This window comes from Silurus aristotelis (assembly GCF_946808225.1).
Source record: "Silurus aristotelis genome assembly, chromosome: 11".
In the NCBI taxonomy this organism is placed as follows: Eukaryota; Metazoa; Chordata; class Actinopteri; order Siluriformes; family Siluridae; genus Silurus; species Silurus aristotelis.
In genome coordinates this window covers 11,611,002-11,625,956 of record NC_139584.1, presented here as the reverse complement: position 1 = coordinate 11,625,956, position 14,955 = coordinate 11,611,002, and the positions used below count along the sequence as shown (strand labels likewise).

General features: G+C 40.3%; 1 protein-coding gene across 13 annotated transcripts in view; it reads right to left on the bottom strand.

Moving 5' to 3' along the window:
* The window catches only part of elavl4 (ELAV like neuron-specific RNA binding protein 4), a 68,046-nt gene that overhangs the window by 11,597 nt on the left and 41,494 nt on the right, over positions 1 to 14,955 (bottom strand). For 8 of the 13 annotated variants that reach the window (XM_083555524.1, XM_083555515.1, XM_083555521.1 and 5 more), the window contains 2 exons: positions 9,408 to 9,511; positions 5,666 to 5,819 (listed from right to left, as the gene is read on the bottom strand). In XM_083555524.1, coding sequence (XP_083411650.1) covers positions 5,666 to 5,819; positions 9,408 to 9,511 — 258 coding nt within the window. The remainder of the gene's footprint in view (positions 1 to 5,665; positions 5,820 to 9,407; positions 9,512 to 14,955) is intronic. The other 5 variants (XM_083555523.1, XM_083555520.1, XM_083555513.1 and 2 more) reach the window with 1 other exon arrangement.

The following is a 14,955-nucleotide window of genomic DNA, read 5'->3' as shown; positions in this document are numbered from 1 at the left end:
GCATGGAGACGACGTGTCTACACGAACATTTGCATAATGCATGTGTGTGCTTGAATGTGTGTGAAAGGGAAATGGGGTACACGTGTGTGCACGATCTGGCATGTCTACACACAAGCCCACATGTTTTTTTTGATTGTCACTTCACACTACATTCTTGCTGCTTTTACTGCCGGTTTTTGTTTGGGGTTTTCTTGCTGAAGCATACTGTTAGTGTTGTCTTATTGTTACTCCGTCTTAGTATTCAAATCAGACACTTTTGATATATGCAGCTCTGGAAGCAAACATTTGTACGCAGTCTCTTCAACGCAACAAGCTTTCATTCAGCCTGCCTCTGCATTACATACACACATACACACACACAAAACACACACATATATGCACTCTCTCTCTCTCTCTCTCTCTCTCTCTCTCTCTCTCTCTCTCTCTCTCTTTACAGCACTGTTTCTCTCTTTGCCAGCATCATCCCTGACAGCTTTTCCTTTCTGTCTCCCAGCCTTCCCACAACCTGTTCTGTTTAATTAGCCTGACAGAAGGAAAGACAGAAATAAAGCAAGCACATACATTATTCTGCACCATTTTCGAGGCATTGCAAGACTCCCTGCTTTCTGCTGTGTGAATCTAAGGTCAATCCAGATTTCTTAGATAGTACAATGAGATGATATCTCTTTCAGAGACGTCTGACAAAAGAAAAGCAAAAAAAAGATGACAGGTAGAACTGTACCTTAGATTAGAAGATTAGAAAGGACCACAGTCTGAGTGATTTTATTTATTTTTTTGCTGAAGATTAACTGAAAATTATTTCAAGCATGTTTTATGTGTTTTGACATATTTGTGTTTTGTTTGTGGACAGGAGAGTATCTGTGAAGCTGTTCTTCAAACAACTTTTTCCCTAGACTCTAAATGATTTCTTTTTATTCAGGATTGTCTTTTTCTTTTTTTCTTTTTTTTTTGCAAATAATTCTTGCCAAGTGCCAGACAAGTCTGGCTGTTTGAGAGGATGAGGGTGCGTCATTAAAACTGTAACAAAATCACGACGCCCAGTTCTCCTATTATATTAAAGACACTGAACATTTTGACCGTAACAAAATAGCTGCCCCTCATAAAAGCTAATATTAGAAGCTGAAATAAAAGGCTGTTACTCAACAATAAAGCACAGCAACATTAAGGTGCTCATTAGGGAAAAATGCAAATTGAGCACCTTTATGTTCACTGCGCTTTACTTTTCTGGGTCCCTTTATGTTTCCCAGTCTAGTAAGAGGCTCACTAAAGCAGAGTATTATAAAAAGTGTAACTAAACAAAGGCAGCGGCTGGTCTTAAAGTGGGGAAGTGAGGACTTTCAGCTTCTTTTAGCACTTATCATCAACCTAACAGAGTTACAGCTGCAATGTGTCCTTTTAACTGCAGTATTCTCTCGGTATTCAGCCTGTGCGTTACATAACTTTTTACCTGTACTTATCTCGGCACAGCACATGCATTGCAAAATAATGGCTGGTTTAATAATAACCCAGACACACACACATGCACACACACACACACACACACACACACACACACACACACACACACACACACACACACACACACACACACACACACACAGGGCTGCGGCCTGACAAAGCACTTTCCACTGCACGCCTACTGTTCACAGAGCCCGAGAAAGGAGGAAAGAGATAGCAAAAGGGAAAGTATGTTCCCTTTTGAACAGAGAGAAGATCTGAAGGCTTGGCTGTTAATGAAAGCTTTCACTCTTCTTTCTGAAGCACATTGCCATCTTCCCTCGTTCGCTTACTTTTAAGTGGCTGTGCCAACAGTATGGAGCATTTATTACGGTAGTGTGTTTAATAGTGTGAGGGTGAGAAGCATGCTGTGGCAAGAGCATAATCACGATGAAGAGCAGAAAGAGTCGTTTTAGGGAACTTTAGCTACTGCTGCTAAAGATGGCACTACAGTCAGTAAGAGAAAAAAATCTAATGCAAAGAGCCACACTTGGTCTGTTGCCATTTTCATTCATTCATTCATTTTCTCCCGCTTATCCGTAATTCGGGTCGCGGGGGTAGCAGTCTAAGCAGGCATACCCCGCCTTCGACTGCTGCCCAATCTTTACAGCACCGTCCCTTACGGTCCCTCCTGCAGGTGGTGAGCCCACGTGAAGGCGGCCCCACGTCACTCCGACGTCACGGACCTTGATATTTCCCTCGTAAGGGACCCCCGGAGCATAGAGGGTTAAGGGCCTTGCTCAAGGGCCCAAGAGTGGCAGCCTGGCGATACCGGGGCTCGAACCACAGACCTTCCGATCGGCAACCCAGCGCCTTAACCGCTGGAGCCACCACTCCCCCCTGTTGCTATTTTATGCTTGGTTAATGCCTATGTGTGTGTTCCCAGTTTATTGACTTTACTGTTGAGGTTCTCATTTTCAATTTAATATGATTTACTCATCATATACACATTCAAGCTGTGTTTTTTCCTCGGTTGTTAATGTCTTTCTGATTATTTGTATTTAAATGTCCCAGTTGGAAGGCTCGTTTGCACTGCAGTACTACAGTAGATTAATGATTCTTTCATTTACAGAGACAGTAAAAAATGATGAAGAGGGAATAGGATAGATTGTTTTTAACAAAGTGTTTCCTAAAGGCATCCTGTAGGAGGAATGTCATGGAGACTGATTTTGTCTCCAGAACTGCAGATTGTAAGAGGCAGCACTCTGGATCAATAAGATTGGCGCTCATTGATAAAAGACACATATTGACTGCTCTGCGCAAAAGAGCTTCTCTGAAAATTTTACCACTGAACCAAGGCACGCATCACTTTCCACATATAATCTTAAAGTGTCTCCAGAGTGGTCTGTTGCTGCTCTTTAGAATAAAACAATTAAACTGTATGACAATATGATGTAGTTCCCAAAACATAGGTTTTGATAACATGATAAGACAATGCAATTTTTGACAATCCATCCCAGCACGGGACATCCCCTACGGGACACACCAGCCAGTGAGTAAAACAATCGTTCATGCTTATCATAACTCTTGGGTCTCATTTATAAGATAAACTCAATTAAAGAAAATTCTAGTTATTCCAGACCGGTCATTAACACAGTACCCTGCTATTTATTGGAAACCTTAAGAAATAGGAAAACAAAGCTTTTTTTTTTTAAAGAAAGAGCTATCATAAAATCTAAGCCAATGCAGAGTGCCAGGACCCTACTAAATTTTTAACAAATTGAGTGCAGCTCAGTTTGCTGTATTTACCTTTTGCTGGCCTACACCCACTGCAGACCATTATTTGAAGAGGAAAATATATGGGAACCATATATAGAGATTATAACTCACAAAATAACTGTTACATATCACAATTTGTGACCTCTAGTCAAAGTGCATATTAATCTATTTACCTTTACAAAAAAAAGTACTGTCAAGATCCCCAGTCACCTTCTGGATTCTTTGCTTATGCCACAACTCAGAACTCAGAATATCTGTACTATTATATCACTACTTGTCAACCACCTGAGACAAGTATACACACAACTAATTCAGTCAGTGGCCTGAATGAACTCTTTTAGCACTAAACTACAAAGGTGTTCTAACAAAGCCACAAATTACAATCCATCACATTGATACCTGCGTACTGTGTTTTGAATGGTTAAAATTTTTTTTTATTTGATCTTATTGTTAGTATTTGCATATATACACTACTTTAACCCATACGCAGTAAAATATTGTTCTCTTAGCACTCTAATCATTCTGTGTTTGTCTCATTCTCGTTTTCTTGTACACCAATGAGATCACCTCCCATTAAGTACTGGCAATTCAGCACCAAGGACAGCACCTGCAGCCAAAAAATAATAATGTCAATGTTAGGCCGGCTCATGCTGAATTGCCAAGTGCTTCAGAGCTTGTTGAAATTTGTAAACTGTGCAAAAACCGCATTTCCATCCAACCACGAGTCCTGTAGTCCAAACTCTCCACAAAGACAAAAAAAAGGGATTTACTAAAAGTCTTCTTTCCTTACTCTATGGTGTTGTTTCCCTTTGTCACCTCTGCAAGCTATCCGAGATCAACAGTGTGCTTCAGCCAAACCTAGTAGTCTTCTGTAACACCAATACCCACAAAGAACCCACACAAAATCTCAGAGGACCACAGTACTCAGACACAGTATTTTAATCTTATTAAAATACCCTACTGGGGTTAAAACTACTATTAGCATTTGTGTGCTACGACTATAAATCTATTGTATTAGCACAGCACATACTGAACTTTATGGCCCAAGCTGTCAAGGGTTAGGACTCTCTGTTGTTATGGCAAACATATACTGCTAGGGTAATTGCACCGACAGTCGTGTTTCAACTGTATTCAGTTTAATTACATGGAAAAAAATCGGAATACAAAAGCAATAGCACGTTACATAAATTTGCTGCACTGAAAGGAAACTGATCTCGACCCTGGTATGGATTGATAATTAATTATAGCATTATATAAATGGTATTATGTGGGTGGAGTGTTGCTGAAGTCTTGCTGGCTGCTAGCAATTTAAACTAAGCTAGAAGTAGGTCCAATATATGAAAACTTGAATCTGCCATTTTGTTACATTTGAACAATAACTCTTGAACAGCCATCCTCACACACACAACCACACCCACAACCACACACACACACACACACACATACTCCCTGGATATAATTTAAAGCTTGGTCGTAGAGCAGCAAACCATGCTCAATTTGTTTTTATTCAGTAAGGGCAGAGGGTGACATGATGCCTCTTAATGCTGCAGCTTGTGGGGAAAAAAAACTTCCTTGTTTCATAATCATTAAGATTCATTCTAAAACCCCATCATCCTGGAGGAGCCTTCTCATGGCCTGCAGGGGTGGGGTGCATCACAACGGTGTCTGCATGTGAGGAGGACGTATGAAAATGAGTTTTAGGGAAGAGAAGAAAAGCAAATAATATGTGTGTCGTGTGAATGTTTAGATTGGCAATAAACATGTGACGGTTTGAGTATCTGAATGTTTATACACGTCTGGGTAAAAACGAGCCAACAGAAATTTAGTAGAGAAAATGGAATTAGATGATGCAATATTCTGTAGTTTATAGGATTGCAAAGCAAATAATGATATCACCAATGTGCAAACATATAAAAAGTATTGTTTCGCAGCATGCATAGAAAACTCCATAAGCATGCATATATACTCCCTATATTGACTGATTTATTATTTCTTTATAATGCCAGGAGATATGTAAAATAAAAAATGCTGTTTGAAAAGCGATTTGCATTTGTTATTTACCACTTCCTATGGTCATGGGACATGTTTTGTGCTCAAATACACACACGCACACAATGGCTCATTTGTTGGTTCTTGGCAGCAGCATGTGTGTTTAAAGAGGCATTTTGCTCCATCAGTGCACATCAGGTCCTACGAAACAAAGCTAACAGTTACGCAATGCAAGCTGTGCCAGAGGATTCCGCAACAATCTTGTGTTCATGTGTGCAATTGTGTGCATGTTTGATTCCAACTCATGTCCCATCATATATAGGAAAAAGTGTGCATACTGTGTAGTCCATATGATACATTTAAAGGCAGTGAGTCTGTATGGCCTAATAAGTGTGGTGAGTGTGTGTGTACTTATTGTGGTTGCCAGTGTATATTGACTGAGAAGTTGCCCCATGGATACCTGTGACCTGGTCGACGAGGATACGGGAGGTGATAATTCGTCCATACTGCGAGAAAAGTTGCTCCAGCTCTTTCTGGGTCATGGTCTTGGGCAGCCCACTCACGTACAAGTTAGCATCACGGATGGAGGCTGAGCTGGGCCGTGCATATGACACCTGAGAGAACACACACACACACACACACACACACACACACACACACACACACACACACACACGTTCAAGTATGCAGGTCAAAAGATAATAAAGAATTTCTTGAGTACATTTAGTGTATGCTCTGGGGTTCCCCAGTATGACAGTGAGGTGTAAATGCTATTTGTAGGTTTGTAGGTTTGAACCTCCGTATTGAACTTGTGAATAGCGCTCTGGAACCTTCTGTCTCTGCTAGCAGTCAGAGAACACACACACACACACACACACACACACACACACACACACACACTCCCTCTCTTTCGCACATACCCTCGCACAATATGCTCTCACCCTCCTCAACTTGTCAAACTCAGTAGCACCTTGGACAGCTCCTCTCACACTCATACACACTCATTCCCTTTCCATGTCGCTCTGACAAACTTTCTCTTCTAGTTTGTTTCTGAATATCACTCATAAAATATTTACATGCTATGGTAAATCACATATACACACACACACAGACACACACACACATACACACAATCATTGAGGAAAAACTCATACAATGTAATTCCGTTTTCTGAGTGCCTCATTAGAGCATATTTGTGATGGTTATAGCTCTCCTTTCGTACCATTCCTCTAGTATTAGGGAAATGAGCAGGCACTGCCTTCCATGGTTCCATCACTGCTGACATTTGGGTTTCAGAGCCATCAAATACTGTTACAGTCATACAAATAGCAAGCTAAAGACATGATCCATTCAGGAGTAATCGCCTGAAATCCAGTTTAAGTGCGAAGGCAAAAGGCACAGAGCCCTGGCAGCGTCCTTACCCTGCCTTCTGCTCTTTTTTCTTGTTCATGTGATTTTTTTTTTTTTACACTTTCTTTTTTCACCCTCTCTTCTTTTCTTTCCATGTCAAGCAGCTCCAGATGCCGGATCTATCAACACCCTGTCTGCCTGTGAAGAGCGTGTGTGCGTGCGTGTGTGCGCGTGCTACTTAGAAAGAAGTGTGTGTTTGTGTATCTGAATGATATGTGTGAGAGTGATGAGTGTGTGTGTGTGTGTGTGTGTGTGTGTGTGTGGGTGTGTGTGTGTTTCTCCGCACGGAGCTCTGCTCTTTGCACCCTTTGTAGGATTTTTCCTCTCGCACCTCAACAGGAAGGCAGAGTTGGAGTTTAGCTGTGAAACAGGAAAGCGCTATATAGGCAGGAGGGTGTCTGTGTGTCTGCATTTGTGTGTACTACCTCGGAGTGTGAAAGGGGAGATCAGGGGTGAGACTCACACTGTCTCCTTCACTCTCTATTTTCCCCCATTTCTCTCTCACACATTTCTATTTCTGTCCCTGTTAGACAGCACTGTGCTCTGATTATTGTCCTTCCTGTCAATCTGCATTCGTTTAGTGTCTCTCGGATTTATGTGTGACTTTTAAAAGTTTAAAAAACGTACAAAAAAAGTGTCAGAGGAAGACTGGGCTAAGGTGATTGAAATTTACATTACATGCAAGCATTTTACTTCAGCAACATAACTCCTATACATAACCTTTAATTTAAGTAAGTGAAGAAAATATGAAAAAAACTAATATATAAACAGAATGAACATTTCTTCCCTTTTGCTGTTGGCTGGGTTGTCTTTATCCACACTCTTTCTTCGATAACCTCAAGAGCTGGAGAGACCTATGTCTCACAGCATGTGTTTCAAGAGGATGATGACCTTCAAATACTCTTATTTGCTAAGTTGCAAGAGAGGATTTCATTCTCCTCATGCCCTCTTGATGCATTAGTGGAAAAAAAAAAATCCCCTATTGAGTAGTCTGGCATTAGTCTAAAGGAAAGATTTCACACAGCGAAAGGGAGAAGAGCGAGACTAAGGCCTGATCAAAGAGAGGAGATGGAATCACCATCACCACTGCCCCATGCTGCGATGGATGGATGGAGAAAGTCGGTGTAAAAGAGAGGTAAAAAGATAAAGGTATTAGAGTACCCTTACAACGGCTGGATTAGGCAGTGTCCCACTGGGAGAATCACAGTGTGGACTGTCTTGGCTTGTTTGTGTCATCATATGTGAGTGAGAGAGACTGAGAAGCAGGATGAGAGAGATAGATAGAGGGAAAGAAAGAGAGAGAAAGCGAGATCATGCATGATGGGTGCATGTGAGAGGTGTGCTTGTGAAAAAATGCATCATATGAAGAGCAAGTAACTCGAAATGTTGTGGGTTAGAGCTCCATGAAGTTATACAATAAACCACTTCTGGGTTCAGAAGCTTCACCCTCACATTGTTTTTACATTCACAGGACTGGTCTGTGGCGTGGAGCACAGACCCACTGACATATGTTTAAGTGTTGGTACTGTGCTGATGGGAATCTGTGTGTATTTGCATGTGTGTGTGTGTGTGTGTGTGTGTGTGGTTGTGTACGTGTGTGTACGGGTGTGTGTGTGTACGTGTGTGTACGTGTGTGCACTCCTGCTGCCCAAACAGTGAGAGATGAGCATGTGTGCAGTGAGAAGCTGTGACGATGAGCAAACACACACTCGCAGTGAGTCATTTCATCTCTGACGGGTTCCAAACTGAGGCTGAAACCAGCACTACAGTCGAGTCACCACAAACCCACACACACACACACACACACACACACACATACACACACACAAGCACACGCACAAGCACACACAAAGCCACCTGCCACTCCGGCCCTCTGGAAACCGCCCATGTTTGTGTTTATCCCAGTTTCAACAACAGTTTTTTTTTCTCAATCTCCATTCCTTCCTACTTGTCTGTCTGTTTTTCCCTCCTGGGCAGCACAGCCTGAGGGAATGGATGCTGTGTTTTCATGTCGGCCTAAGCACAGGAAATCCAGTCTGATTAGATTAGCAAGGATGTAACAGAGAGGCTAGGGATTATATGCCAGATGATCTCACAAACAACCCGATTACACCATGACTCAGACTAAAAAGGATCAGAGGCAAATATATACAGTCAAAAATCATTTGCTATTTTATATTACATTTTTTTTTTCCAGCCGGATAAAATATGGAGTACCACTGACATTTTGCTGGCATACACAATATTCTCAGTCTACCTCACCTCTCTAACTGGGTTTTACAGTATAACAAAAACACACTGGGGGGACTACTTAGCATTTGAGCATCTTTTCATTATACATTCTATTTTTCCTTTTTCGTGTGACTCCATGATTTGACATTTGGAGATGCATTTGCATATCAATTACACTATTTTCCCATTTCTCCCTGCAGTCACTCTTCTATTTCCTTCTGCATCTTAATGAGGCGGATTTCCCCTCCTCTCGCTTTTGTGTCGCAGCACCGCAGCCCAGCACGAGTCAATACACACCACATGGGCTAATCAATGCAGCTCCACTGGCAGAAACGGTGACAGGAAACATTCAGTGAATTGACTCATGCAGTTGGGAGAAATGGCTGATGACTAATTGGAGAGGAAAGCAGGAGCGTACTGCCAACCAAATGAGATATTGTTCTATTACCGTCATACAATCTTATATCAAAATCAGCAACATGTTCACATACACATACTAGTGTTCATACACACCTACACCCACATTGCTTTCTAACAATGTGCTTGGTATTCAACAGTACCTTGATAGTTTTGGTTTGAAGTCTGAGTCCATTTAATGTGTTGATGGCTTTCTCTGCATCCTTTGGGTCAATGTAGTTGACAAAACCATATCCAAGACTCTGTCCTGTGTTTTAGAGAGAGAGAGAGAGAGAGAGAGAGAGAGAGAGAGAGAGAGAGAGAGAGAGAGAGAGAGAGAGAGAGAGAGAAGAGAAAGAAAAAAAGAAAGAAATGTTAGCACTCTATACCATTAGCATGTGTGACACCCAAAAGTGTGGGCTTTAAAGGATAAGCTTTCTACCGAAAAGCCTCTGACGGTGTCTTAACTTGAATGATTTTGATTGAACATTCTCTTCCCAGCAAAAGGCTATGAAGCCACCAGCACAGCCGATTCCCCACGGAACCAGCAGCTGCATTGCTAGCAGCATTTCTCTTCCTCTTCTGGCTTTCTTTAAACATTGTGCCTCACAAATGTTGGAGAGCTCTGATGAGGAGTGCAACACTCATCTGCATTTATTGAAACAGACATGCCCAAGTCCACAGCGCACACAACGTGAATTGTAAATACACCCATACTGGTCCAAATGCTGAAAAACGTCACGACAGACGTTTTTATGTAATTGCTAAATATGTGTATATATTGTTAATATAATTCATGTATACACATTCAAGATTATGTGGCATAAAAAGTCATATTCTTTAATAAAACAATACTTCCACCTAAATACAATAATATTGTCTTTGCTCTGGAGTATTAAAAAACATTTTCTGTTGTAAAGGTTAGAAGAATTCTTATCATTATGATTACTATTAGCGTAGTCAAAGTAGTGGTAGTATATTAGTATATTATATTAGTAACAGAATGACTAAAATAGTAAAATTGGTAGTAACCCTAGTAGATATAATACAAGTAATAGGAGCAGTAATAGTGGTAATAGTAACATGAATAATAATAATTGTAGTAGTAAATAGTAGTGTTGTAAATGTACGGTTTTTATCTACATCTCTCAGTGTCATGAAGCAGATGCAGTGCTGTGCAGTGTGTCCTGGGAAAAAAAGAAGGAACAGATGTAGAAAAAGGTTTCTGTAAATGAAGTATACTTGCAAGATTAAGAGGCACTCTTGCACAAAGCTTGATGAATGAAATGGATAGATAAATACTGTAGTGTTTAACCCTGCCTGACGCCAGCTTCACATCTGAGTAGTGACACAAAAGCAGAGCAACTCTGTCACCATTTATTTCAGCTCTTGCTTACGGGTGCAGGCAAGCAGGAACTGCAGGAATTACACCCACAAGCATAAAACGCGTATGTGCGCACACACACACACACACACACACACACACACACACACACACACACAAACACATGATTTATAAAAGCTCAGCAGAAACCCAGAGCTAGGCTTATGATTGAGGCATATGTGCTGGCATGCGTGCACACACACACACACACACACACACACACACACACACACACACACACACACACACACACACACACACATATAGAAATTAAGGGAGTCTAAACTATACCACTTACAAAATAATAGAATTTGAAATATGTTGGGAGGTAAGAGAAGTAATTGTTTATGTAATAACTAGAATAAATTCCAATTAAAGCACTGAGAACTGCCATTTCAATAAAACACTACATTGATGCTCAGGGTAAATCTGTCTCTGAGCTCTGCGGCAAAATGGCAGGTAAAAACTTCAAAGAAACGATAGAAATGCCATCTTTTTCTCTGGCTAAAACGATTAATTCTCCCTCTCAAGTGCTCACTCACACACACACACACACACACACACACACACACACACACACACACACACACACACACACACACACACACACACACACACACACAAACATACACAGGTGGCCAACATGTACATGATTGGATTTGACAAACCCTCTCAGCATGCTCATTTTCTTTATCTCTAAATATCTCTAAAACACACACATACACACACACTACAAAAGCATGCACAGTTACTGTACGCTGATTATTCACTGGACTGTATTAGAGGTGTATTGGATCCTGTGGGTCAGATGTGAAGCACAATGTGTTTGCAGCTTCATTTCTTTTGTTTTTTTCGTCTGCTTTATTCTGGTTGGGTTGTTGTGCTTTAAATGACTCATTTGTTTTATGTTTTGGAAAAATACCAAACTTAGTTCATTAGAAAATATTGCTGGCAGGTACAAACAAAATTAATAAATGCAGGAGTGGGCAGGATTAGTCAGAGCTGCTTGGGGAGTGAGCAGGAGTGGGCTTGAAAAAAAAAAAAAAACAGCTTTACACACACGCACACACACACACACCACTTGAATGTAATGTTAATCTATTATTAAAAAGAATAAGAGAATGTTTCCTTACTACTCGAGCACTCGGGCACACACTGGCCTACCCACTCATTCAATCTTTCATTAGCTCTATAGGACTAATGCATTTGATTTATGATATAAATCATATGTAATAAATATGAAATGGACTTCAGGCGTTAGGTCCAAGATTATATTAGAAAAGAGTGCAGGCTGTTGCGAACTAGATCTGAACCAAAGAATATGCGAGATATGTCTAAAGTAATGTTAGTATGTATGTCTAAATAATTTAAAGTAATGATGCAGAAAACTGTCTACCAGGACACCGAGCCAGTGAGTGCATGGTGGCGTAGTGGAATATTAACCCAATTAAATTCAATTAATTTAACGGATACATTAATTGTATATGGTAATTGTCAATTTAAATGGCAAAAAAACCCCACAAAATGATACATTGCACTGTTAATGTGTTTTTAATGAGCATGCATATCACCGTTCAACCTTACCACCTAGCCATATAAGGAAACAATTGAACGAAATTGTGGTGCAACAGAACATACACCAATGCCAAATTAGTGTTAGAAAATACATTTAACATTTATATAATGATAGCTATCCATAATATAACTATCCGAAAAGCCTCAGTCAAAAGTGTGAGTGTATTGCGTTTGTTGCGGATCCTAATAAAAGTGCAATGCGGCATTTATGTGTAAAACCAGGAGCGCTGTTTTCATTAGACTTGACATCATTGAGCCGATGTTGTGATTTTTTTCGAGCAGCTGTCTTCCTGTCACCCGTGACCACTAAAGATTGAGTATGAAGGCAAATAGCAGCAGCTCCCTGTGTGTCCTATTTTGCTTTGTGTCTGATGATCTTGAGAGAAAGATAGATGCTTCGAGGTGACAATAAGTATCTGTGACTAAACATGTACACACACCCCAAACCCCCACACTGGAATTGGCATTGTGTACAATCAATTGTAACATGTATCCTGTATTCTTTCTAAACACAAACACACAACTTACACGCCACTGTATTCTTTTGAATGTTCCTCGCTGCATATTTACACATGCTGCTGTTGCGATGTAACATATTTAAGCCATTTGTGTTTTCAGTAGCATGACAGTGTACTCTCAAAATCTTCATGCCAGACTGGAAAACCGATTTTTTTTTAACTGAATGATGACAATGGCTGAAACATCATTTAAAAGCCCAGTGATTTCATTTATCGAGAATGAGATAAAAATTGAGTTATACACAACATTGCCTGCATAAATGTCCTCATTTTCAAACTCTGGCAGCCGTGTTATGTATTTTCACTTGAGTCAGGTGGAGGTGCTGAATGTAGTATCTGTGCAGGAGAAGGAACAGGAAGAATGGCTGGGCGAAAAAGAAATGTGACAGCTCTGTGAGCATCTGATGCTAACTTACCTTGATCGTATGAAGTTTCTGGCTACACAACAACGAAATGTGTTTGGTCAGTCTAAAATTTTGTCAGATTTACGATGTGGTAGGCAAAGAAGGAACGGAGGAAAAGCCTCTTCGATTTGTCAAAACAAATGTATCACTGGCGTTCCCTGCCTGACATTTTGCCCTTGCTGCAACAGCATCTAGGGACCGCACTGCATTCTTTCTAGGAGACGTTTCGCCATTTTTCTAGCCATTCTGTCCTATTAGCAACAGGAGAGAAGACACTCACACAAAAGAAATACCAAATTAGTTTATGCCTAATCAGAACTCATTCTTCAATTTGACGGTTAACTATGAATTTATGACTTTCCTAATTTGCTCAGTAATCTTCTATCAAAGGAGACAAAAGCTTGAGTGGAGTGTAATTAGATAATGCGGTGTGTTATGATATAAGTTTGCATTATGAATGTTGTTTATCATCAGCTCTAATGGCTTTAATTCAGCCCATTCATGCTACATAAGCTACATAATTCACTCAAGGCTGCCTAAGTGCTTTCTCAGACAAAAGCTAAAAGCAGCTTTGTATCTTCTGATTGAATTTTCATTAAAGGCTAATATTTCTTTGCTTGTCTCTCTTAAGCCCGCTGCCTTACTTGGGTAGCAACTTGTTGGCGCCAACTTAAAAAAAAATGAGCACAATCGATAATAAAAAAAAAAAGAAAACATTTTAGAGCACTGTATAATTTTTTTTTTTTTTTTATTGAGTAACGGATTAGAACAGCCCTAGTGTGTGTTGTTTAAAAGCACAATTCAAAAATACACATCACAATGACTTATAATGAAATGTGTGGGTGTGAATAAAAATATAAATAAAAAACTTCCATGTCGGTGGATAAGACTTGTTTGCTTAGCATAATTGATTACAGGTTTTTTTAAAAAAGCCCTAAAAAAAAAAAAGCCTCATACAAAAGCCTGTGTGTTCATTTGTGAAAAGTTTTTTTTCCCCTAAAAAATCTGGTAGATTTGCATGATTTAGTGCAAACATTGACAGAGCTGTTGTGACTATCAGTGTGTAGCTGCTATTGTTCTCTAAAATGGGCTTAAATTTACATTTTTAATAGCAATGCAAAAATAATCACACCTCCACCCTGTTTAATTACACTGCGGTGTGTGAAACATGTGCTAGAAATTTGATAATTGATCTTAAAGTCTAGATTTTAAATAACCAAAAACCAAAAAACCTTATCGGTATATGATAATGCATGTCTACAGGAGATAGACACTTTTGTGCCATATTTTGCACACACCTCTGAATATACAGTGGTCCTCCAGCAAACGGTGCAAGATAAACTGACGGCATGCTGTCAGCATTTTTCTCTGCCAGGCTAGTAGAACAGCTGGGAGACGACGGAGCCTCCCGCCCCCGGGTTCTCCCTCTCCCCGCTGAGCTGGAGCCTACGGCGACTTGGTGCACAGCCCAAAGTGTGTGGGCTGTCTGAAATGGATGAGTGTATGGGGAGAATGCCGTGCGCAGTGAATATGGGACACCCCAACAAAGCAGTGTTAGACCCTCACACATGACTGAGCTGGCAGCTGCTCCAAAGGCTCCCCGGAAACCCACGTGATTCTGTGGTGTGGAAAAAGAGCTATAACTCCACCTATGGACTAATGCTCATTTTTGGTGCAACTATGGCGTATGTTTAAAGCATAGAGTGTTATATAAGAGCTGGGTGATTCATAATTCCAGTTGGAAGTGCGAATTTATCACGAATCCGATGAACAAAATATATAAAGGTATATTTGAAGAAATGAAAACACAACAAGAATATTGATGCCTGTG